Genomic DNA, 24,660 nt, shown 5'->3' on the forward strand with positions numbered 1-24,660 from the left:
CTTTTTACCCTGTGTTAGACGCAGATGATTAGTCTGAAAGGTAAAGAAAATTCTCTTCAAGTAAATGAATCTATTCATACTTAGATGAGCTATTCTTCTGCTTTGGCAACCTGTGGAAATGGTAATCTAATCATGCCACAGTACTAGTATCCAATATGCTGAAAGCTTGTAATTCACAGCTCAAGGGGAATGTGGAAGATAGTTGAGAATGCAGTAATTATAGGGTTGGTGCTAGAACGAGCAGTGAAATAATGTGTATTATTTTGTTCATAAGCAGAATTTTTTTTAGCCCATAGCAAGCAGGTTGTGTGAGCAACCAAGCTGCAGGTTTTTTGTCTTTGACACAAAGCCATAGGACATCTGGTGCTATTAACTATATTCTGCGTCCCAGTAACACCTTTATACAAATATATGCACATGCATATATAGTTGCCTTAAAGCGGAAGAAAACTGTTTCTAGAAAAAAGATTTCTGAGTATCTCTTCATATGCTGTTCTGTGAAGTGAAGAACTGACAGGGAACTAAGTTGTATTTGGATTCAAACCAGTTGATGCTGGGGACACTGACCTCTTAACTACAACCTGTGGTGTCAAATAAACTAGTTTACCTGTAGGAAAGGATCATCTGGGCAGCTTCACCCTCAGCTAGAAGGGCCCATGTCACTGGCCAAGCCCTTGAAGCTCTTCTGCTCTCTTCCCATAGCATTTCACTTTTGAGGTTTTAGCCTTTTTTTAGTGCAAGTTCTATGTGTTTTCATTTAGTTTTGGGGTGTTTTGTGGTTCGAGTCAGAATGGTTAGTGTTACAAGATAATTGGGGAATTAACAAGTATTGCACAGAAGCTTTGGGTAGACCAAACAATCCATCCCAGTGTTATATGCCAAGGAAGCTGAGAATGCTACCCAAAAGGAGCATCCTGTAAGAAACCAAAGATACAAATCAAACCTCAGGAGAAAAGTATGCCTTGAAATTTGTTGCATCATATAAGATGAGAACAAAAGTAAAACTCAAAGGCAGAGTTCAAGATGAACATGGTTTTGCATGTGTGTACATTGGTGGCTGTATTTGTGTGTTCGGACAAGCACATGCACACAGGTATTTATTGTACTTGTGGACTCCTCTTTCTTACCCCACATACACTTCCAGCACCTCACCTACCTGTCACCCTAATGCATATTACACAATGTAGAGTAAGATTTTCCAAATGCGTTTCCAAGAATAATAATGCCCATATTGCTTTTATTAGAAAATTGCATGTGCACAGTAACAATTCAGCTAGCATCTGCCTCATCTGGCAAAGTGCAAAAAAACATTGTGCAGACAGGAACATGTGTTAATGATGCAACTGATGTTAAAATTGTCACATAGGATGAATTTCACACATGGGAGGCTGTGGAAGCTCACAGGAATCTCAGTTCTCGACCAAGTGGCATGCAGCAGTCTGAGGAATGTGAAAAGTAGCCTTTTTAGCCCATTTTCTTCTTTTGACAACATCTAATTTATGGGGGAGGGGGAAGTACTGTTGGCTGAATTCTTGTTAGTGAGGCTAATACAATGATCTAGGAGGTCTTACTTTTAACTTGTACCAGTGGAAGTGTGGAAGTGAGGAAAACAAAGCTCTGGAACATTTCAGAGCAGCTTAGGACACTTTCAAAACTGAAAGCTTTTTGACTGTAATACTAACTTAAATTAGAGTGAATAGTGCCTTGCATCCTGAAGGACTCTAACGCTCAACAGAGCTCAAGTCCATTCTGTTGTGTGAGCATAGCAAGGTTTAAAATTATTGTCTTCTCATTTCTGTCATGACAGTTTTTGCACTTTTCGCTTTATCATTATAGGCTTGTTCATAAATATATATGTATTTATTTTCCCTTTTAAGAGTTTAAATTCCACTGCATGTGCTTGAAAATAGACACAAAGAGGTTCCACACAGACATATATAAAGAACATTAAGGGTATGCTTTTCCAACTTCACAATTTAAACTTTTATATAAAGAAAAATGTTTCTGTTTTTTTCCTGAATGATGTGCAAAAATTAGAAAAGAAGAAGAAGAAAAAAAAAATCCTTTAGTCCAGTCATTTTTTACTTGGCTTTAAGGGGTTAAAAAGAAATTGCGCACAAGAAGAAAATAGGAAAAATATGAAACAATCTTCTCCTGGTGAGATGACACTTTTCTCTTGATAAACAGGTCAAAGCAGCAGGTTCCCAATCTCAAAGAAAACTGCTGTGGTAGCCTGCTTGGCTGTTAATACATAGCACATTCAAGACATGTATAGAAAAGTCAGCTGAATGGGATAGCAAGGAAAATATGACTCATCCACAGTCCTAAGCACTAAATTCAGGAAAACTGTAAGAAAGTTCCTTTTTATTTTATGAGTATATTTCACTTCTGATATACATGTATTAAACAGCAATTTCATACACAAAAGAATGACATTGTGGATGTCAGAAGCTACCTTTCTCATTGTTTATGATTTTCCTAATCATTCTGCAGGCAGGGAAGTCTGTGCCCTGAGAAATTTTAGATAGAGGTGAGTTCATGCACACACGTTGTGGCTGTTTTCTTCACCCAAGTCATTCAGCCAAAGTACCTTGAATATTGCCCTTTTTAGTCTTTAAAAGCTGAAGGGAATCAGACCTGCCAGCACTTTGACAGACTCTGAAAAAAACAAAGGTTGCTGGAGGAGACTGCTGGCTCAGTGTGCTGCACTCCTCTCTGCAGCAAACTCTCCCTAACTGGAAATTCTCCAAAAGTACCGTGGTTATTCCAGAATAACTCTTTGTCTGGATACCCTTAATCTCCAATAAAAAGTGGGGGTGTAGTGATTCAGTTTAAACCACTTCCAAAACGCATAATTACTCCAGGGTAATAGCTCTTCTGGAAAGCATCCAACTAGCCTCAAACCATCCTCTCAGCTGGGTGCATTGCAGCCGTGGATGATGCTGCTGTGACCTACAGCTACACACAGACTGTATATCCTCTTAGATCCCCTGTGATAAAAAGTAAATGATATTAATATTGTTGGTAACAATAGCTGACTGATTCACTCACTGGAACTGATTTCAATCTTAAATTTATAATTTTCCCCAGTTCCCAAGTTGTTTGTGAACAGTCTTCATTATTACACATGTATTTGTTTATCGTTTGTTAACAGACAATTTATGAAAAGCAGACACTGGCCTGTGGATTATTTATCATCTGTCCATTTTAATTATTTGCTGTTTGTGCTGGGTGATGGCATTTGACAGTGATACTGCTCAGACTCTGTAATTTGATGAGAATAACAAATAATGAATAACCACATGTTCTCAGCAATGTTAACCAGGCAGATAAAGGTGCTGCTATTAAGACAGACATTCTTGAAATATCCATGCAAACAGAAATTGAGGTCACATAAAGGTTTTCAAGCAAAGCAGAGCCTAACTGAACAGCCTGAGTTGAACCAGGTTGTGGGTTGCTCTGCTGAGCATCCTTGTTTTCGTAGAACATTCACAGCTATTTGGATTAGTTTATTTTTTTATTTTTTTGTTTTTAACCAACCAGTTTGGACAAGAGGATCCAGATGTGACTCTTCCCCTTTATTTCACATCCCGTAAGCCTGTCGTAGCATCTTCAGTCAGAGGCTTGGGTTACCTTCTGATTCACAGCAAGCCAGTGAATATCACAGGCTGAGATTTTTATTCCAAAAGAAACACCAGGTTTGTAGGAGGAATAGCTGTATGCAATAAATGGGTCTTATTACAGAAGTGATTGAAGAAGAGAACATTTCAGGCTGGGGCAGAAAATGATAGAGATACAACTCAAAAATTGGAACTTTGATTAAAAATTTAATCTAGACCCTTTCCTGCATCTCATGCGCTTAGGGGTGTGGAGGATTTGCTATGTGCATGTGAAATTATAAGGATTGTAGGATTCACTTTGCTGGTGTTTGCAATGATTTTGTATTGGCCTTGTGATCTTCAGAAAGCATTTCTGTAGTCTAGAGATTCAAAAGGTCTAAATACTTCGAAGCGTCAAAATTCGTTTGGGCGTGTTTGCTTTCTCTTTTTACCTATTAAATAGATGGCCTGGGTCTACCTTTTAACGTACCCAGCACAGAACGTCTGTGTTTATCTTTTAACTAAGCCAGTACAAAATGTATCATTCATTTTTTACATTTACGTAAATGTGAGAAATGCTAATATTATTTTGCTGTCTAGGGATTAGAGAAAAGGGAGGTTTATCCCAGGCTGAGACCATGAGAACTAATTCCAAAATCTCTGGCTAAAGGAAATTGTAAGTGGAAAATAAATACTATGTGGTTTGGGGAGAGAAAAGTTTGTTCACATTGGTTCTTTACTGTGACAATGCTTCTTGTCCTTGTGGAAATTATGTAAAATAAACATTTGATTTTTGCCACTGGAATGATATCACATGAATTCAGCCATCAGGGTTTCAGGATCATGTTGGCAAGTTTTAAAATTTCCATCTCTACTAAACAGATAGGTTTTTTAAATAAAAAAAAACAAACAAAAAAATTAGGGGAAAAAAAGCTGTTGGACCATCATCAGGCATGCAGCTGATGTCTCCATGGAAGTTATGGGAGTTTGCGTCTAACGCCTCCTGCAAACTGTGAATCTGAATTTCTTCAAGGCCTGTTTTACAGGCTTTTCTTTAATAAATGGGGAAATATGTGGAAAGAAATGAGAATGTCTTTCACTCAAATCTTGCTTAAAAGTAACACAAGTCTGGTCTGTCCTCTTTCGCATGTGCCAGGGCTACCATTTCCTTTGCCTAAATGTCTTCTGGGAATTGGTGATGTCCTCTTGCTAGTTCAGGACTCCCAAGAAGTGATTTTTGTGCTACAGAAATGCTCTTATCTGTACACTATGGTGACTGTAAATGAGATGTCAATATTTTTTGTGCTCAGAACACTCAGGTTGATCATTAGGAATTTCTCACGCCAAGTCAGTATTTTCAGCTGATTTGTTGCATTATTAACTAGGACTTTTGTCATAAAAACAACCAAATAGATAAAAAGATGACGTCACTCACAGTGACCTCAAACCTGTCACCAAGCAAGGATGTAACTTGTTAATTTGAATGTAAAATGGGAAGACAGAAATCAGGTTTTGGTGTAGATTTTAATTCCTTTCAACACAGAATATATATTTCATACACATTTTTCATATGCCTGCTTCACCAAACAATTTCATTTTTTCTAGGTTTTCAAAAATGTTACGTCATCAAGCCTGAGTCAGTTTTGCTATTTACCTGGAGTTAGGCTAAAGATAAGTATAATTTCTTGTGTAAAGCCTTTGTCTACATTTCCTCCTCATTTGAGAAGGGAATGGATCTTCCCCCACGGCACTAGAGGATCTGCCCCGACAGGTGACTTTTAGAAGGTCATCTGATAACCTTATCAGGGGAGGCAAAACTTTTGAGCTGGGTCATAATTGTCTCTCAGGTGACAAGTCACTGTTCAGCCCAGAGCATGGATTTAGTTGTAATTTTCCTTCTTTCCTTCCTTCTTCCTGCTGCAAGCAGCTCTTGCTTTTGGTTTTGGTTGGGATTTGGTTTTGGTTTTTTTAGGAAATACATGAGCATAACTTGCTTGTTTTAGACATTCCTGCTTGGACTGGAAACCCGAAAAGGGAAAAGTGTGCTGAAAAATGCAGTACTGGCTGCTTAAAAACAAGTCAGTACTTCCCCAGCTGAACAGATGTTCTTGCTCAATACCCACATGATACTTTCTCTTCCTGAATGCTCATTTTCTACATTTATGTTTATTAATAATTATCTATGAGAATAATATAGTGTGTTGTTACACCTGCATAGCTCTTTTAAGTTACAATGAACTACATTGAAACTGATAGTAAAATGATATAAATCAGTTCTTGTGGTACTTCATGGCAATTTATAGTAGCTAAAAAGTTGTTCATGTTGTTTTTATCAATCACATTCTTCTTTTAGTTTGTACTGGCTTTTATTTTCTTGTCTTTGGCATTTGCACAGTTTCTTCCCAACATATATCTGATTAAAACACAGCAGTCCTTCATCATTGCTGTCATTTGAATAACTTTTAACTCTTAGACAAACTGTTTAATATAATCTTAGATATCAAGTAGCATAAAATAAGATTCTCAAAACAAATTGAAAGGTACACTTTTGAGATGATCTGAAAGCAGTAAAACCTTGATGCCATCAGGAACTGAGCAAAAAAAGCTTAAGTATATACTTCCTTTTAAGAGTTTAAAGAGATTTGACTCCTTTGCTGGATCGGGTGACAAAGTGCTTTCTGCTGTTGAGAATCACAATCTATAGTCATCAGCATCATGAAGTTGTTTGCTTAATAAAGTAGGTAGCTACTGTACTGAAAATAGTAAATTCTATCTCGTGTGGGTTGCATTAAACACATTTGAATAGTCTGTGTCAGAGCAATGACTTTCTTGATTGCTTAAAATCTTCTGAACAGCCTTAGGGTTGAATAACATGCAAAACTGGTGTACCTAGATTTCTGTACTTGCTCTGTATACCAGTCCTCTAGTGACTGGAGGAATATAACTGTCCTTTATGTATACCTGTCTCAGTGCAGAACTTCCCCGGTGTGAGTCAGCTCTGAAAAGTTCATTAGTAACAATGTTGCTCACTGTGTTCCCCGTTTTATTGTACCTTTTGAAAAATCCCAGGTGTAAAAGTAACCAAACCAGGCAGGCACAAATGAACTCAAATAGAGCAACCCCAACAACTGATTTTGATTTGACCCAGAAAATTAAAGAGGGCTCTTAAACTTTGCAAATTATTATTGGGTTAAATTGCACCTATACAGTTTTCAGTGGATTCAAATGGATGTAATTGATAACAATGTATAGCTTGTTTGCACACCATGACATAAAAGGAAATCAGTGTAAAATCATTGAACTGATAAGGTTAATTGGAATAAAATCTTTGAGGGAATCACTCTTATTTCCACTGCATTTTCATTTAAGTTTAAAAAAAGATCTTATCAGTCATGTCCACTTCTAAATATGTCCACATCAGGGGTAGGTTTGCAGCAATTTAAACTAATTGATTTCTAAGCTAATTTAGATGCATCGCTAATCAAATTCTGTGAGACCAGCTTGATGCCAATGTGTGCAATGATACAGAATTCTGCTTACCCTACCTTAAGTTTATTAAGTATTCAAAAAACCACTGGGAGTAAAAACCAGTAGAAGCTTGTTTTCTTGCTAGCATCAGCAGCCAACAAAGAAGGTACATTTCCAGATTGAGAAAGAGGGAACAACTTCTACAGTCATTTTTTTTCTTGTACAGAAATCACACTTTGAAGTGTCAATGACCCAGCTAAGTGTTGCCTTTTGAAAGTTAGTTGCAGTGAAGAGCTTAAAAAGAAAATCCTTGCAGTAAGGTTGAAAACAGTGATGTCCAACTACGTTAATAGCTAGGTAACTTAAATGCTCCACGATTAGATTACTGACAGATAATTGGCTTGCTTAAGTCTCCTCTAAGTTCACAGGTTAGTTTCTGGGATCCACAGATTTAGAAGAGGAGAATTCTAATTATTCTCTAGTCCAACCTCCTACGTGGCAAAAAGCTGTACAATTTCAACCTGCAGTTCCTCCATCAAATTCATTACAAACTCCTCCTAAGATAACTGTCTGCTAAACTTGCTTTATCATCAGTCAGTTCCATTGCCACCATGGGAGGATGAGAGATGGACAGCAGATGCTCAGGAAGGACAAAATGCAGTGCTTCTAAATGAACTGCAAAGGAGGGCATGACCCACAGTACTTGCTTCAGAAGAGCTTTGGTAACATGTGAGCTTGGTTCTGACCACACATCTGCCCTGATATATCTCCAGGTTTGATAGGGTTCAAGTCTCCTATGTATTGGCTGCTCAGATATTAAATATTCCATCTGTAACTAAAGAGAAACCATATATACAAGAGTACATTAATGTGTCCAGCACCAGTAGCTACAAATATTACATGATAATTTTAAGAACTAACACCTACGGTAATATGGCCAGTGTGGCAAATGTGGGCTCCACTGTGGCGTGCTCACTTTTGGCATGTTGAAAGACCTACTGGCAGGTACAGTCTGGAAATTAGGTTGTGTATTCACAGTTCAGGTCAAGTTTTCAAGAATCCAGATCCAATTCAGAAATGTAAATAAGAGACAGGTTTTCAAGCGATTAGCCCCAAGAACTTGCAATGTGCACTTGTAGCCAAAGCCTTTATATTCAACTGTTCCTCAGTAGTCAAAAAAATAAGTGATCAGTTTTTCAGAGTATGCTTGGATTTGGAAATTTTTAAATACATCTTCCTAGCTAAGGTGGCTAGATACTTGCAGAGAGTTCAACCCTCTGTGTTTCTGAAGATCCAGGCTTTGGTTCATGCACTGTGTTTTTACTTAAATAGCTGCTTACATGTATGTGTCTGTATTTGGTTAGCACAACTCCACATTAAAAAAAAAAAATGCCCATTTTGTTTTATTAACAGTATTGCCAGAGGGAAAAAGATGCAAATTCTGGAATTTGAGAGTGCTGCAGTAACACATAATGAAGTGTTACATCAAAGTGCCAGTGAAGTTGCTTCCTGGAGAATATATGGGAAAAGGATCTGATTTCATCAACCTGCATATTATTACATTTATTTACTGTTACACATTCTTGGTCTAAGTGGGATAAATATCATATTTCACAAGGTTTCCTCTGTTTTCCATAAATGCCTTTTATAAGATTAATGTATTGATATTCAGAAAGCTTATTAATTTCTTACCATGGTGACTTCATGACATGTAAGTTCTGAAGCATAAGATAGCTTAAAGCATTTTTTTTATCTAAACTTATAATGTTTCTTGTTTTCCATGACTGCTCCAAAATGGAGGGGGGGAAGTATGAAATGTTTGGTGAAGTATTTAAGTGCAGAAAGCATTTGAACAGTTTGCTAGACTTAGTTTAAGCTATAGGTCAAGCAGTGTTTCCCTGATTTTCTCAGAAAAAAAATGCTGTAGAGATGAAAAGAAATGGTAAATAATTCACATGCTAACTAAAAAAGACCACACTGCTGTATTGTTTTTGTCTTTTTTTTCACTCTTCTCCAACATGCTTCATTGAATGTAGAGGTTGATGTTCTGTATCAGACACCTTCTACCATGACTGTTTCAAAGCAGTTTGAATCTTCAAAGCTCTCAGAGAGCATCTGTCCAGAACAGACTCACATCCTCATCCCTGCAGTTGGTGGTGGTCTTTTTCCAGAGGCTTTGTTGGTAGCCAGCATTTAAGGACAAGGCCAAAATAGTTTCACTTCTGACTTCCCTCTCAGCCTGACCGAATTTCTGCTTGAGCAGCTGTTCTTATGTTATCTGAGGGTACATAGCTTCATCACATCCCATGGGCCAATGGCCAGAATTTAACCCATCTGTAAAGCACCATCTCCACAGGGATGGTGAGGTTCGATCTCATGGACACAGCTTCTGGCAAGGGAATGGCAGAAGCGAGTGCCACTGCTGTCCCCTCCAGCTGCTCACTCCAGGTGAAAGGGCAAGGCAGTTCATATGCATTAACTGAAATTAAATCTAGGGTTTGCACGTGGTCATATTCTTACCTATTTCATCTCTGTCTTCAGAAAAGATAAAGCTGAGTCCTAATGGCTTGACATCAGTAAAGATCACAGATTTTAGAAGTAATGTATTATAAGCCATCCTAGCAACGATCCACTTTGGGTAATGACTTTCAGTTTATGTGAAATCATTTTTCCAGAGTTTCAGTTGTTTATAGACTTCTTAGCTTTGAGGCCAAATGAGATTAATTGCTTAAGTTGTGTGCTGTTAACATACTGGTAATTTTTATGTATAGGAAAGTTCAGCAATAGCTATATAGTACAAGGAGTGAAGTGAGTCTCATAGGAAGCCTATGTGCACTGAATTTTGTCTGTGCATCTGTAATTTGTGGTGATATCCTAGTGATAAACTGCATTTAGCAGACACCTTTGACTGTCTCACCTGTTTTCTGTACACTAATTCAGCTTCCCTGGGATAGAAATTAAACTTTTGACTGGCATCAGCAGCTTCCAAAATCAGACATTAAAAAAAAAATCTGCTGGAGAAATATTCACCTGTCATCCACTGACTATGCACGTGCAGATTTTCTAACACCATCCATTTGAGATGCAGGATAAGCCATATTTAGTCTCATCTCTCTCCTAGGTTTCAGAAGGTCCTTTACTGTATCCAGCTGGGAATCTGGAGGCACCCTACTTGCAAAGAAAAATGTCCAGCCTTATGAAAAGGTCACCAGCACCGGCTTTTAGACCTCAGAGTACATGGGATATTAAATCTGTGGTGCTATTGTGTACAGTAAAAATAGTTTAGATACTTTGTTTAGATTTCTGCAGGATTTTGGTTATCAGTTATGCCTGTTTCCTAATCCAGTATAGCTTAGACTGTTGTCAGATAAGATATCTGGCTTGGCGGTGGTAGGTATATGGAAAAAGCATGGCCTTGGCAGAACTCCTGATGGTGTGGTACATAGATTTCAGTAGTTTTCTTTGGGATAACAACATCCATAACTCACTCTGGTATTATTCCCTTGGGCAGTTTAGAACTTCTTATAAAAAACTTTATTCCAGTTTTGTAATAGTAAACCTCTACATCTTCAGAAACCATCTGCTATATGAAAGTAACTTTTTATTAAGAAGATGCATGCTCTGTTTTCATACCAATTTTTTGCATGTAAAAACAACAATACAGGATCTGAAACTCCTATTTCCAAGCATTCCACCCCAAACCTCAACAAAGTAAGGAAAGAAGTACATGGTAAAGAGAATAACAGCTCTGAGACTAACAAACCAAACCAAGCACTGCATTTCTGGGGGGAGCTTGGGGGCTGCAGTTGTGTGGCTCAGGTCTGCTCGTATGTGCCTACATCTGTATTTCGTATTGCAGTTGTGTGAGATGCAAGGGCATTGCTGCTAACACACCTGTTTAACAGACAGTAAATCAGAACACTGAGGTCCATCTGTGCAGGGTGGAAGAACTCCTGCATTGTAGCCTAATACTTAGTTGTGCACAAGTTGTGTCCTTTGTTGCTCCTTTCAAACTGTGGAATTAGTCCCTTTTCTCAAGAGAAACCCTATTATGTTAATTAACTTTAAATTTGCACTTTCATTTGTTCTTGTATCTGTTAACCAAGTTTACATGAGACTGCCAAATTAGAAAGATATTGCTTACATATCTCATCACTTGAACTGTTCAAAGTACTGCATGAATTTGATCTCTTCACAAATATTAATCTGCCCTGGGGGGGTCTCCTGAGCACCCATTCACTGAGCTGAAAATTTGTGTTTGTGTGCTGATGTTTGTTCCCGAGGGCTCATCTCCCTAGTGAGCATGTTTAAACAACTAAAGTGCTCTTACAATGAAACATTCAAATTCAAGCCTTTATTATTATGCAATCTGGGATTATTTTTTTTATCATTAGACTTCCTTCTGAACTGGGTAGTTGACACTCCCTGTTCCAAATTCCTGTCCCATGAGCTAGATGTTTGGAAATACTGGCTAGGAGGACAAACACCATGACTTTTTTTTTTTTTTTTGTTAATCTGGAGAAAGTGCTTTTTCTCTAGGTATTTGGAATTAAACTGTGACCCGAAGGCAGGCCACAGAAATAGGATAAAGATCAAAAGGAAAAGGAGAGCATTACTTGGTAGATTGATACAGCTGGAAGCGGTGGGCCTGATTCAAGATGCTTTGGGAGTCAGAGGATTCTTGCTCATGACTTAACTAGTTTCTGGATTAAACCTTGCATATGCCTTAGGAGAGGAATGTATACCTGCTCCAGCAGCATGTGTGCTCTGGAAAATAATACTAAAAGCTAGTGAATATTGTGACAAACTGAGGGTTCATATATACGTTTGCTATTCAGAAAAAGATATTTCTGATTAACTCCACGTCTAAATAATTTTAATGAAGAACGAGACTACTTTGACTTGACTCTCCAGTCAGATCAGTTTCTGTACAGAACTTCGCTCCTTGGTCCATGTCCAAGAACATATTTATCAGGGAATTTATACATCCCTTTAAATTCACTTCCTGATGTGAATTAAACTAACTTTCATGTGCAAAACCCCTTGAAAGTTCCCTGTGTGTGAAGTGAGGATGTCTCCATTTTTTTCATGTATCCCATGATTCTGTAATCTTCTCCCTCTGAGTCCTGCCGGGCAGCCCACCTCTGCTGCAGGAGAGCTGGATGGATGAACTTCCCCTTTGCCCGTGGGGACAGAAAGCAACGTGATGTGCTCTTCCCGCACTGACTGAACGCTCAGGGTCTCTTGGCTGCACAAAGAGAGCACCAGTTTATTGGGGAGTATTCATTTTGTTTTTCAAGCAGCTTAGCATTTAAAATACTGCAGCCACTTGAACAGCTGACAGATCCTTCAGGTTGCCCTGTCACAAGTTGCCAGGTTCTTGAACGCACCCAGAGAAAAACTGATGCACCAAATCCCTTTCGTTGTTGTGCTTCAGCCGTTTGGAGGGCTCAGCCAGCTACAACTTTTAGAGCGCAGCTGCCTCCGACAGCGGCAGCGGCCCGAGCATTGTTTTGTTGTCGTTTCTGCAGAGGAGCGGCGGGAGCTTACATCATTTCCAGTAATGAAGTGCCTGGGGTTCTTTTATGACTTGCACACTCTGCATCTCCAGAGCTGTACAGTATGTGCTGCATGACTCCAGGAAACTGAGGATTTGTTTTGACTTGCTAAAAGAACGTTTGCTGTTTCTCTTTACAATTTCACCGTATGACTTGTCAATTCTCTCCCCCTCTTAAGAATAACTTCACATTTAATTAGCTGAGCGCAAACATCTTTCATTGCACTGTGGATTAGACTCCTCATTGAGTACGTTTACCAACAGAATGAAAGACATCTTAATCAGGCATTTCTGTATTTGTACTGCTGTGTCCAGAGTGCCCAGTAGCTGTCAATAGACAGTTGCTATTGACTCTCTTTCTAGTGGGGGATGACCAGTGATGTGAGGACCAGTCTTGTTAAGGCTTGCTTTTTATTTTTGAAGCTCTCTCTCCTATCTGAGAGCACTTATCAAGTGTGTTTCATTATCATTTCCTTATCTGCTATGTAAGAAAAATGATACTTATGTGCCTTGCTGGGAGGTCCTGAAGGTGCTGGCATCTCCCCGGGAGATCCACAATGACCCTGCCTAGCATATTTTAAATGGGGCAATTTACACATTGCTGAATTGCAAAGTAGCATTGCACACAAACCTCTATTAGGCAAGGTTGGCACCGGCTTCCCAAAGCGTTACCTGGATATACACGTGTGTATGTGCTTTGAATTCTTCAGTGGTGAATTTCAGTTTGCATTTCCACCACTCAGAGAACATTCTCCAGACCACGAACCACCTGTATGTATTGTTTCTGGGATATCATCATCCAAGCAGCAGCCTCCACAATTCTCCATAAGTCCCAGAGTAAATGCTGGTGGTGTAGCAACAGCAGCTGATTTACCTGAATGTGCACTCACAACAAATGCTTTTTGGCAGCATCAAAACCAGTGAAGAACGGCAAAAAATTCACAATCCCCTTTGTAAAATTGTCATCCTTTCTGTTAGTTCCAGATATTTGTCTTGTCATAAGCACTTTAAAAAACACCTTTAACCCCTGTCAACTATTCACTTCCCCAGAGTTAAAATTTTACAAGTTCATTTTTAGCCATCTCTTCTCTCAAAGATTCTGTTTGAATCTTCAGAAGTGAATCATAGTTTCAAAACCCTCACTACCTTAGTGAAACACCCTTTTTCCATTAGCATTCAACATGTTTAACATGGGTTCAGACATGTTATCAGAAACTTGTACTAGAGTCCTTAAAAAAAATCCTATGTGATTTCATGCCCTGGAAACACCTTTTATGCTATAACTATTCCTACAGCTATTGGGAGATATGAGACATATGGATCTGAGCTAGTCAAATTAATACCATAATGGCTTCTGGCTCGACAAGCACATACAGTGCAGAGAGCAGAACAGCTGTAGTAGAGTTACCTTTTATGTGGGTGGCATAGATGTCTGCCAATTAAAATGATCTGATGAATCACTTCTTGCCATATGATTACTGTTAATAAGAATTTATGTTAACATGTTTGTGTCTGAACTTTGCACAGGTTCATGCCTGCATTTATTTTCTTAAAAAACAGAGCATATCATGATTGCTTTTTGTTCTTAATGGACTTTCTTTCCTCATTTGAAAGCATTCCAGGACTTCAGTAATGCAAAGCTGCCAACTATCCCTTTAAAGGAAGATGTTTTTATCTCCACGTACCACTTTCTGCATGTAATTGTGTATACACAAGCCAATAGTTTATAAGCTGGAAACCTCAAGCTAAGCTTCTAAATCCATATAGCAGTATTTACAAAGAGAGCATGGCCTTCAAACTATGAAAAGAAGAGTCCTCATAAACTTCTATTAAAGCCTCTGTTGTTGCAAACATTTATACTTACACTTTCTTTTAAGTAGTCCCACTGACTGACAGGCTTTAGCCATTGAATTCGTTATGTTAACAGCCTGTGTGTAAAATTAAGTATTTTTTTTTTGAACTGATACATTATATTTATGATGAGAAATTTAGGCATGGCAAAATGTTATTTTAAATATGTCCTCAGCAGCTTACAAAGCATTTCAAAGTACTTGAGAAGTCTGTGCAACAAGTGAGACATTTTATAGCAAGAAATACATGAGTCCAAACATGGTGACTGTTAACAGACTTTGACCTAGCATGGTTTGAGGATCTATCTCTGATCAGAAAAATGTAGTTTAAAATTCTACATAAGCTTGGTAAATACAGTAGGACAGGGTAGAGAGACAGAAAACAATTGCAGTAAAACCACATGAAGTACAGTATAGCTAGGATAAGTGGTTGGAGACTCATCATCCTTGTGAATCTTGTTTGGAAGCCATGAGCAGAACAAATGTTTTGGTGGAAGGACTTGTTCCCATGGGACTTAGAACAGTTAGAGAAAATATACTGGAGAAAACAATCCTAAAAAGGCTACAGAGGAACTGGGCAAATAGGTAATTTCTTTCCCTCTACTGGCAATTCTGCCACTCATTAGTAGGAACAGAGGACACTGATAGGTGAGGTACTTCCGTGGCACTTACATTAGAGCTTTTGGGAGCTCTTTGGCTAACACCATCCTCCTTAAGTCTGCTCTGTCCATGCTCACTGATGTTTTGAGATCATATTTGCATCCATTTTCCCTGCAGTGTCAATAAATCAAGAACTCTCATATGTTTCTTCCAGTGTCATCCTGCATTACCACTTATAAGAAGACACCGCCTCCAGTCCCACCAAGAACTACCACCAAACCATTTATTTCCATCACAGCCCAGAGCAGCACAGAGTCTGCCCAAGATGCATATATGGATGGGCATGGACAGAGGGGAGATATCATCAGTCAGTCTGGACTTAGCAATTCCACAGAGAGCTTGGACAGTATGAAGGCACTAACAGCTGCTATTGAAGCTGCCAATGCACAGATCCATGGCCCTGCAAGTCAACATGTAGGGAACAATACTGCCACTGTCACCACCACCACAACCATTGCCACCGTTGCTGTAGAAGATAGAAAGAAGGACCACTTCAAGAAAAACAGATGCTTATCTATTGGAATACAGGTACAGTACAGGACATGGATTATATGCCTGCCATTGTTTTGGATATCTACATCTGTTTTACTGCTCATTATGCAATGTTTTCTGTATTTTTCTTCTTTTCCCGACAGGTACCTATGTAGAAATTGCAGCAGCGTAATCATTCTGCATGGTACTAATGATGTTTTCCTAACTTATCGTAAAAACATCAGATGCAAGGATTTGTTTAAGTCTCCTTGCTGCTTGTTAGTCAGCCCTGTTAAATTACACACATGAGCACTAATCTATGAATCATAACACAGCGGGGGTCAGAAAGGCATGAATTAAATCATTGAAAGGGAATGTGTAAAACAATGATTTACATTACACTATCACCCAAAAAATATTTTCATCCAGCCTCACTGAATTAATTGTCACTGCTTATTCATGCATTTCATAATGACTGGTAGCCGCTTGAATGAGGCAGCATTGTTCCTATCTCAGCCTCAAGAGCAGAGGGTAAGTTCCTTCTGATTTGCCCTTGTTAAAGAAATTTACATTTTGTTACATCTGGTGGAATGAAACAAGAAAACTAACCCTGCCAAGGTTCACTCCTATTTGCAGAAAAGAGAAGAGCAAATAAACTAGACCAATGTAATCTGCTTTCTTAATTAATCTTTCCCATACCACCCCCCCCTCAAAAGAATGTGCATAGAACTCCAACTATCTGCTTGCAGGATTAGCTTTTGTAACAAAGTACTTGAACTTACAAACAACTGAGAATCAACACATGTTTTGATGGGAGATGAATCCCAAGCAAACAGAATAGCAATCCACAGCTTATCAACCTTCACAAGAAGACATGATTTTTTTTCTTGCAGATGGAGGTTGTAAGCACAGCACTATGTGCCTGGACAGGCTTATCTGATTAGCAAAGCCTAAGAATTTACCGTGAAATCTCTGCATCAGCCTAATGAGATGAGAGGTGCTATGTAGAAGTATGCCATCGCAGGGGCAGGTCCTGGAGAAACTGTGACTTTTTTCTTACTTCTTCTTGGAAGGGCAATAATTACTATTGCCTGTGGGTTCAGTTCACTGCCTTTATTGTAGCCTTTTTCTGCTTCACAGCCATTTGTTTTGGGTATATTCTGAAAGAAGGGCTGATGATCAGTGTTAAACACTGGAGCAATATCCAGGTGGGACAGGGATAGAGGAAAGCTCTTCTATTACTTATTCTCATTCCCAGCGAAGTCTAAGGTGCCATTTTATTGTTGTAATCCCTCATTTCACTGAGCAAAGCAACAAAGACTCCTTAGCAATCAAACACTCTTCAAAATAATGGATAGAAAGAAGTAATCTCCATGTTTGCAGAAGCCAAAATGAACAACAGTAATGTGAATCATGGCTCTTGAGACACCATCTCCCTGCTGTCTTTTCTTAAGTTAGTGTTGCTGCCAAGTAACAAATGCTGCTTTTGAGAGGTATAGGGGCCTCAGTTTCCTGAGATCTGAGGAAAATAGAGCCCCGAATGCTGTTCAAGCCTTTGACAATCTCCTTCTAAAACTTTGAAATTTACAGATGACCAACATAATAATATGTGAAAGCTGCCTGGGGTTGGTATGTGAGGGTCTGCCGTGTATTTTTTGTGTACAAACCAATGGAGATGCCTAAAGCTGGGACTGCATGAAGCGAAACCTTCAGCAGTGATACAGCCTTACAGGATTCCTGCCTGTGCACTGTGCCACTCTCCCAACTGTGCCCATCAATGAGACTTTTAGGGTCAGACAGTGTTCACAAATAAAGGAAAACTACTTTGCTAGTCCACTGTCTGGTCCATTTTGCAGCATCATTGCACGAGCCATCGTGCTGGTACAGCTGAAGGAGTAGTGTGGGAATGGAAATACCATAAGAGAGCTGTTGCTGCCAGAAATCACTTCTCTTAGAAGCAACTGCCTAAAATAGGTAGGTAGGCTGTCAGCCCTCTGACTGGCAGTATGGAGTCAGGCTCTCTCCACTGACTGTAAAGGGAGCCTGGTTTAGGCTTAGACTGAACTCAGACCAGGTATACACCTTAATTATAATTTGGCCCATCTTTGTAGAGCAGGGCAAGCTGCATAAGCCAGAAGCATGTTCTTGATTTGCTTCCTCCTCTAACAAATAAACCTAATGTGCACCTGTGATGAACCTCCATGTGTGTCCTCTGCACCCCTCAGTCACTCTTAGGACACCACAAGCCTTTGCTGTAGATCTGTTTAGCAAACAAGTAAAGTAAAGCAAAGAAAAACTCTTCGATCAAAAGGTTGCTTCTCTCTGTCAGTTATGGGATTTAAGATGCAGTTATTTCCCCAAAAGCCTCTGTATCAAGTAAGTACCTCACTTCACTGAACAGCTCTGTACCTCCCATCCCTCCTTGAGCACTTTCCTGCATAGGCTGTTCAGCTGACTCTCAACAACAAGTTTATTTACTGGTGGAACAGACGCTAACTACAGCTGGACATTTTGTACACCCGGGGTCAGAGTGGATCCACAGGTCACTTTGTAACACTGCTGTGGTACAAAAATTCTGTGTGCCAGAATTTTTTTTTCTTGTTTGACTAACAATGTCGTATATAACATTGGGAATTAATAACTACACTGATTGGACCCAGAAGTTTGTGATTTTGCTCAAAGACACATCTGTGGTGTCATGGTTTAACCCCAGCCAGCAACTAAGCACCACGCAGCCACTCACTCACTCCTCCCCCCGCCTTCGCTGGTGGGATGGGGAGGAGAATCGAAAACAACTAAAACTCATGGGTTGAGATAAAAACAGTTTAATAATTGAAACAAAAAGTAAAATATTATAATAATAATAAAAGTAATGAAAAGGAAGATAACAAAAAGAGAGTGAAATATAACCCACAAAATAATACAAATGAAGCACAATGCAATTGCTCACCATCTGCTGACCGATGCTCAGCCAGTCCCTGAGCAGTGATCCACCCCTCCTGGCCAACCCCCCCCCTTTTATGTACTGGACATGACATCATATGGTTTGGAATATTCCTTTGGCTAGTTTGGGTCAGCTGCCCTGGCTGTGCCCCCTCCCAACTTCTTGTGCCCCTCCAGCCTTCTTGCTGGCTGGGCATGAGAAGCTGCAAAATCCTTGACTTAATATAACACTACTGAGCAACAACTGAAAACATCAGTGTGTTATCAACATTATTCTCATACTAAATCCAAAACACAACATTATACCAGGTACTAGGAAGAAAATTAACTCTATCACAGCTGAAACCAGGACATATGGTTAAATTTTAATTTTATATCATTGGTATAAATCTTCTCATAGAGATGGAAAGATGGTATAAAGTTCCTGCCTGTGCTCCGGGGGACCACCTGTTTGCATGATGAAGCAGTAAAGAAAATGCATCCAAGACCCGCATCTGCTTTCTTTAAATCTTATCCATACAGTGCTCTGATTCGGGACACTAACATTTAAACAAAATAAGCACATAATTTTGACATGAGTTCACATATGCATACACATACAGACTAACAGATAAAATCAAACAAATGGTGGAGCACAGTAAGTGGAGTTACAGCTGCTCAGAGATTTGCTCTGGCAAATGTAAGCATCCAGCCTCCATAAAATACTGGATAAGCTCCACCTGCATTTTGCAGGCCAAATGTTGTCTTACCAGAAATGCCTTATAAATTAACAAGAATGATGAATACTCACTAGTAATACTTATCAGAAATGGGCACACTACAGATAAACTATCTGACTACATGAAGGTACTTATGGTACAAGCTATAGGTACAGACACTTAATAGTTATCATGCATAGAAATTGTAAGTAGCTGGGTGATATTTTTGCTAAAATACATTCTAATTAGCTGGTTAATTTTTTTAAGGTTGATGGTGCTGAAGAATCCACCAAATCAGGTGAAAATAAAGCAACCAGTAAGTTCCAGTCCATAGGAGTTCAAGTAGAGGAGGAGAAGTGGTGAGTAAAAGTTAATACTGTTTTTCTAAAATAAATAATTATGCCGCAACTAATTTTTAAGAGCCTTAGTTCCTGCATGCATGACCGTATAAACTTGCTTCCTGGATGAATTGTTAGGTCACCCAACTGAAAAGCTGAGTCTTATAAATGCGGTAGCTTTTATTTCTCAGAGGGGATTTTCCAGGACCAGTGGGAGACCTGGAAGAAATGTGCCACATATTTTGAAGGTCAATATACTTTTAATAAGGTCTTCTTCCCTAGAAAATCTACCTAAACAGCAAAAGGTGATGCAGCTGGAATATTAGTCTCTGGATGGCTGCAGCAGCATAGACTTGATGGGGAACTTTACCTTGTTTTTCAGCAGAATAATTTCAGATACATGGAGCAGTGCAATGGCAGAGCCAAACTGATTGCTTTAGCTCAGGTATCTCACCCAGACATCTCTGCATTACAACTGCTCCATTGCAAAAAATTGTTGAGATTAAAAAGCAAGCTGTAAAACTTGGTTCTGTCTCCAATCTGCAGTGTAACCTGAATAAGTAAATAAATATGCCCCAATAAAAATGAAAAAAAAAATATCTAGAATAGTTGTCTTTAAGGATTATGTTTCTTTTGGATGACAACTTGCAGTTACGTTGCAGGGCAGCATAACTGTGCATAGCACTTTCCAGACACATAAAGTTTCTAAGTGCTTGACCACAACTGCAAATCTTAATTCCTCCCCAAAACTGGACTCAGTGGCTGAAGAAAAGCCAGACTCTCCTTGCCTCTGCGCATGCAGGCTGCTGCAGCCACAAGCACCCACCCAAGTCTTTGTTCATTTTTCACAAGCCACTTGGGCACAGCATAACTTTCAGATCCTGGAGCCATTTTGTTGAGAACTCGATGTACAGTAGTGTAGGAGAAGCCTCGGGGCAGTAATGCTGATCAGTGAGGGAAGAGTCACCCTTGTAACCTCTCCAGAGAAAACCTGGGTGCAGCAAATCTGAGCTGACAAAATTAGGGCCCTCTGCCCTCCTCTGGCCCGCTGACTGCAGTAGCAAGTACAGGAGATGTCCATTTTCACTGCTTTTTTCCTACATCTGCTAAAAATACTCAAAAATAACATGTTATCTACACCATTTTCAATTCAACAAAATCTCCCTGTAAAGTAGCAGAGTATTTTCTTGTGGTTTTAAAAGGCTAAAGTGATTTCAGCAAAAAGAAATGTGATTTTGCAATGACCCTGCTAGGCTGTTACCAAGTTCCTCATTAACCTGCTAAAACATCTCTTGCTGGCAGACATTTCTTTATGTGTTAGACCTTAGCCCCATTTACCCACAACTCTTCCAACACTAGATAAATGAGCACATTAGAATAGATGCTGAAGGACCATTTCCCTTCAGCCTGAGCACAAAGGAAATAACTACCCCAAAAGCCCAACCCTCCCCCTCCCCTCCAAACCCCCCCCCACCCAAAAAAAACAAAACAAAGAAAGAAATGTCTGTTTGTAAATACCTTACTTCCAAAGTCCTCTTTCTATTGCAGTTTTTATTGCTCCACGGAAAAAGGTATGATTTGCCTGTGAGGGTCTGCCCTGAGAAAGCAATATTTCTGCATTACCTACTGACAGCTGTGTTTGGGGGTTTCCTTGCTGATAAAGTTGAGATTGCTGCTGTTTGGAGCAGAAGGGCAAGCAGCAATCTATCATGGACTTTCAGAAGTGAACTGGCTGATAAAGGACAGCTCCTAATCCTTAGAAAATGAGTGCACTCAAGACACAAAGGGCTTATAATCACAGTTTGGCACTCATATTCCTTTTTCTTTTTTTTAACACAGCAGAGCACAATGTATTGATTATCTGTTACAGGAATAGAATTGTAAATACAGTGCATTCTTCCCTGCCCCTGCTCCATAACATCTGCAGAGCCTCAGAAAAGCCCTTTTGAGTTGAATCTTTGACAAATAAATATTTTTTAAAATCTTCCAGGCTTCAGAAATATTAAATAAATATAAAATAAGAAGAGAAGAATGACACAACAAGGAGAATAAATACAGCAAATTGATCATGTTTTCTTGCCAGTCTAAGCTATTAAGTGCACTGTTATAAAACAAGAAAGCTCTTTGCTTAATGCACCAAAAACCTACCATACAAAATTTGTTTCACTTCTCTTCTTTGCTTCCTGCCCTTTCCTCCCCCTTTCCCTCACCTCATATGACTGCCATTCTCACACTAATGAGCCTTATCTCCTCATGTCCTTTTAAATATTCCTGCTGCTTGGACCAAGTAAGCAAAAGATTTTGCCTCCGTTTCTTGATCTAAGTAGTTCAAAAACAGAGTATCTTCAGAGGACAGGTGTCTCTCTTCCATCTTCCATCTCAACTCAGACCTTTCATTAGCCCTCCACTCTCTGTAACCTGGGCTTCCTGCCAAGGCAAATGACTGAGTCCTCTGAATCCTCCTTCTCTTGTACTGCTCAAAGGATAAATGTGCCTACTGCTACCTGACCATATCAAAACTGGATCCATCACTGCTATTCATCTTATCCTCAGTTCTTTATGCTGCCTGCTCTCAATAATCTTTTTCATACCCATTCCTAAGTGCAGCTCTTCAATTTCTAGCATTGAGTATCTCTGTTCAGTCCTTCTCATGGAAAAAAACTGGTATGTGTTTCTTTCAACCTCACGATCTTCCTGCTCTTACTCTCTTACCTGTCACCTGATCTCTTCCATGGTGCTAAAAAACCCCAACCAAAATGTTCCTCCCCTTTCCTCACATGACTCACCTCTTCCAGGGCAATTTTGAAACGTGTACCTAATGAAGTTGATCAGTGCAATCTCAGGGCACTTCCATTTCTGTCCATTTCTGTTTGTGCTTTCTCTCTACCTGCAACTTCTTCTTGTCCTCAAGGGACCACCTTCCATTCCTCACTTACAGAAGATAATTGAGTTGTTGGAAGTCAACCAGTTCTACTGAACCAGAAAAGAAGTCACATATTGTGCCAGGCCAATTAGCACACATCCTTACTGAACAAGTGGGTGTCAGTCCCATAGCTCTGTAATCACTTTTAGTGTCTCTTGCATTTTACCTTTTCTGCCCCAAGATCTCCTCCTATTTCATCCTCACCCCCAAAATTCTCTTGCTTATTGCTCTAGTCATACCATCAGCTGGTAACTGTACTTGGTTTTCTATCACAAGAATTTATGAATACCGAAACAATGGTAGTTTCTGAAGTAAGAACACTGCCATGGGAAACTAAAACATGTCTTAGTCCTCCATTTTCTCTGGCTGCTGTGGGGCCAGGGAAGGTGCCCCCACCTCTTGGTGTGGTGTAAAAGTGTGGTATAAAGTGAAATTATTTGAAATGGTGGTGGGGTAATTTAAAAAAAAAAAAAACCACAACAAAACAAAACTCTTTTGTCTCTTCAAGGGAAAAAACCCACATCTTTGGCTTTTGTTACTATATAAAGCCATATTTTTCTCTTTTTTTCATCTGGGTTTTTGGGTTTGGTCACTTACTGTCCTGACAAAAAATACTCAGGTTTTAGGGTCTTCTCGGCACAGCAGGCCATTCCTATGCTCTAACTGAAATTTCTCAACTCTCCAGTATTAAGGACAGGATTTTCAAATCTGTATTTTGACTAAACTGAGCTTGGGTGGATATTTCCTTGGCTTTTGTCTGCAGCATTTTCTGGCTTTCTATGTTCTCCACAGTGGAAGCCATTCTACTGAGAAATTCTAAAGATGGTAGATGCCCCCTCCCTGAAAACATTCAAGGTCAGGTTGAACGGGGTTCTGAGCAACCTGATCTAGTTGAAGATGTCCCTGCTTATTGCGGGGGGGTTGGACTAGATGACCTTTAAAGGTCCCTTCCAGCCCAAACCATTCTATGATTCTAACCTGGCTGCAAGTGACAGAGCTGATATTCAGTAGAAGAGAGATGCAGTTTCAAAAGCAAGGCTTAATAACGTTCCCTGTTTAAAGCTAAGGGCCCTGACCCAGTTGTGTGTGTTAGGCATCAACAAAGTGTTGCCCCCTCTTGTTCCAGCTATTCCCCCCAGTGCTGCCCAGAAAGTGTCACAAGGTAAAGGTTAGAACAGGTTTATTTGAGGATAAGAGATCCCAGGAACACTTTGATCCTCCGTCTTCTGCAAACTTGACTGGTAAGAGTCATGCCCAGCACAGCGTGTGTATTTGCTGAGGATGGTCTCTGTAGCATGACCTCCTCCCTGCGCTGCTGTGCTACTCGCATGCTGGAAAGGGCAGGGTAGATACCCTATGAATATCTGGGAGCCAGCAGGGCGGTGTGTAGCATTCGCTACATATCAAGGTGCCACACTTAGATCACTGGTCGGCCCGGACCAGGGAAAGAGGCAGATAACACACGCAGTGTGAGCGCCAACTTCCGCCTTTTATTGCGCAGTTAATTCCTTTTATACTAACAAGGGGAGGTGGGGTTACAGGTACATCACAAGGCTGCGACTAACCCTCTAACTTTCCGTGACATCGCGAGATCTTCCGAACGCCGACCCCTACAGCGGTGCAGGACAGGGAGGAAGAGCCCAAGCAACACTTGAAGCTCTACCATGTTTCAAGGGAGATTGATAGATGGAGATTGATTGATTGATGGCTGGGAGATACGTGCAGGCTGGCTGCACTAAGGCCTCAGCTTCCCCCCTGCAGCACACTTGAGGAGCTAGGCCCACACCGATAGAGACTTGCATAGGGCCAGGCCCTCTCAGTGCAATGGGCTCCCTTCTTCAAGCATAGCCTTGGATCAGTGTTGCAGTATCTGGTCTAGGTCTGCTGGAATTGGGTCAACTTCCATGGGCTCCTCCTGATCTTCTAGTGGGTCAACCTCCATTGGGTCTGTGCCACCCTCTGCGGTTTTGGATCGCCAACCAAAGAGTTCCCAGACATCCTCTTTGGTTCAGCTGATCTTGTAGTTGCCCTTTGACTCTATTTGGCAGCTTCACTGGGCATTGGGGCACAGCATGCAGAGGCTGGCAATTGCTGCCTGAGGCTTCCCTGCTCCTGTCCTGCTCCAATTGCTGGCTCTGCAAGTTGTCCAACTG

At 40.0% G+C, this 24,660-nt stretch overlaps 1 protein-coding gene across 3 annotated transcripts in view; it reads left to right on the plus strand.

Annotated features, from left to right (window-relative positions):
* Nucleotides 1–24,660, plus strand: part of DLGAP1 (DLG associated protein 1) — a 262,013-nt gene that overhangs the window by 216,054 nt on the left and 21,299 nt on the right. For all 3 annotated transcript variants that reach the window (XM_075023063.1, XM_075023065.1, XM_075023064.1), the window contains 2 exons: nucleotides 15,289–15,662; nucleotides 19,514–19,605. In XM_075023063.1, coding sequence (XP_074879164.1) covers nucleotides 15,289–15,662; nucleotides 19,514–19,605 — 466 coding nt within the window. The remainder of the gene's footprint in view (nucleotides 1–15,288; nucleotides 15,663–19,513; nucleotides 19,606–24,660) is intronic.

Source organism: Buteo buteo, chromosome 3 (assembly GCF_964188355.1).
Source record: "Buteo buteo chromosome 3, bButBut1.hap1.1, whole genome shotgun sequence".
In the NCBI taxonomy this organism is placed as follows: domain Eukaryota; kingdom Metazoa; phylum Chordata; class Aves; order Accipitriformes; family Accipitridae; genus Buteo; species Buteo buteo.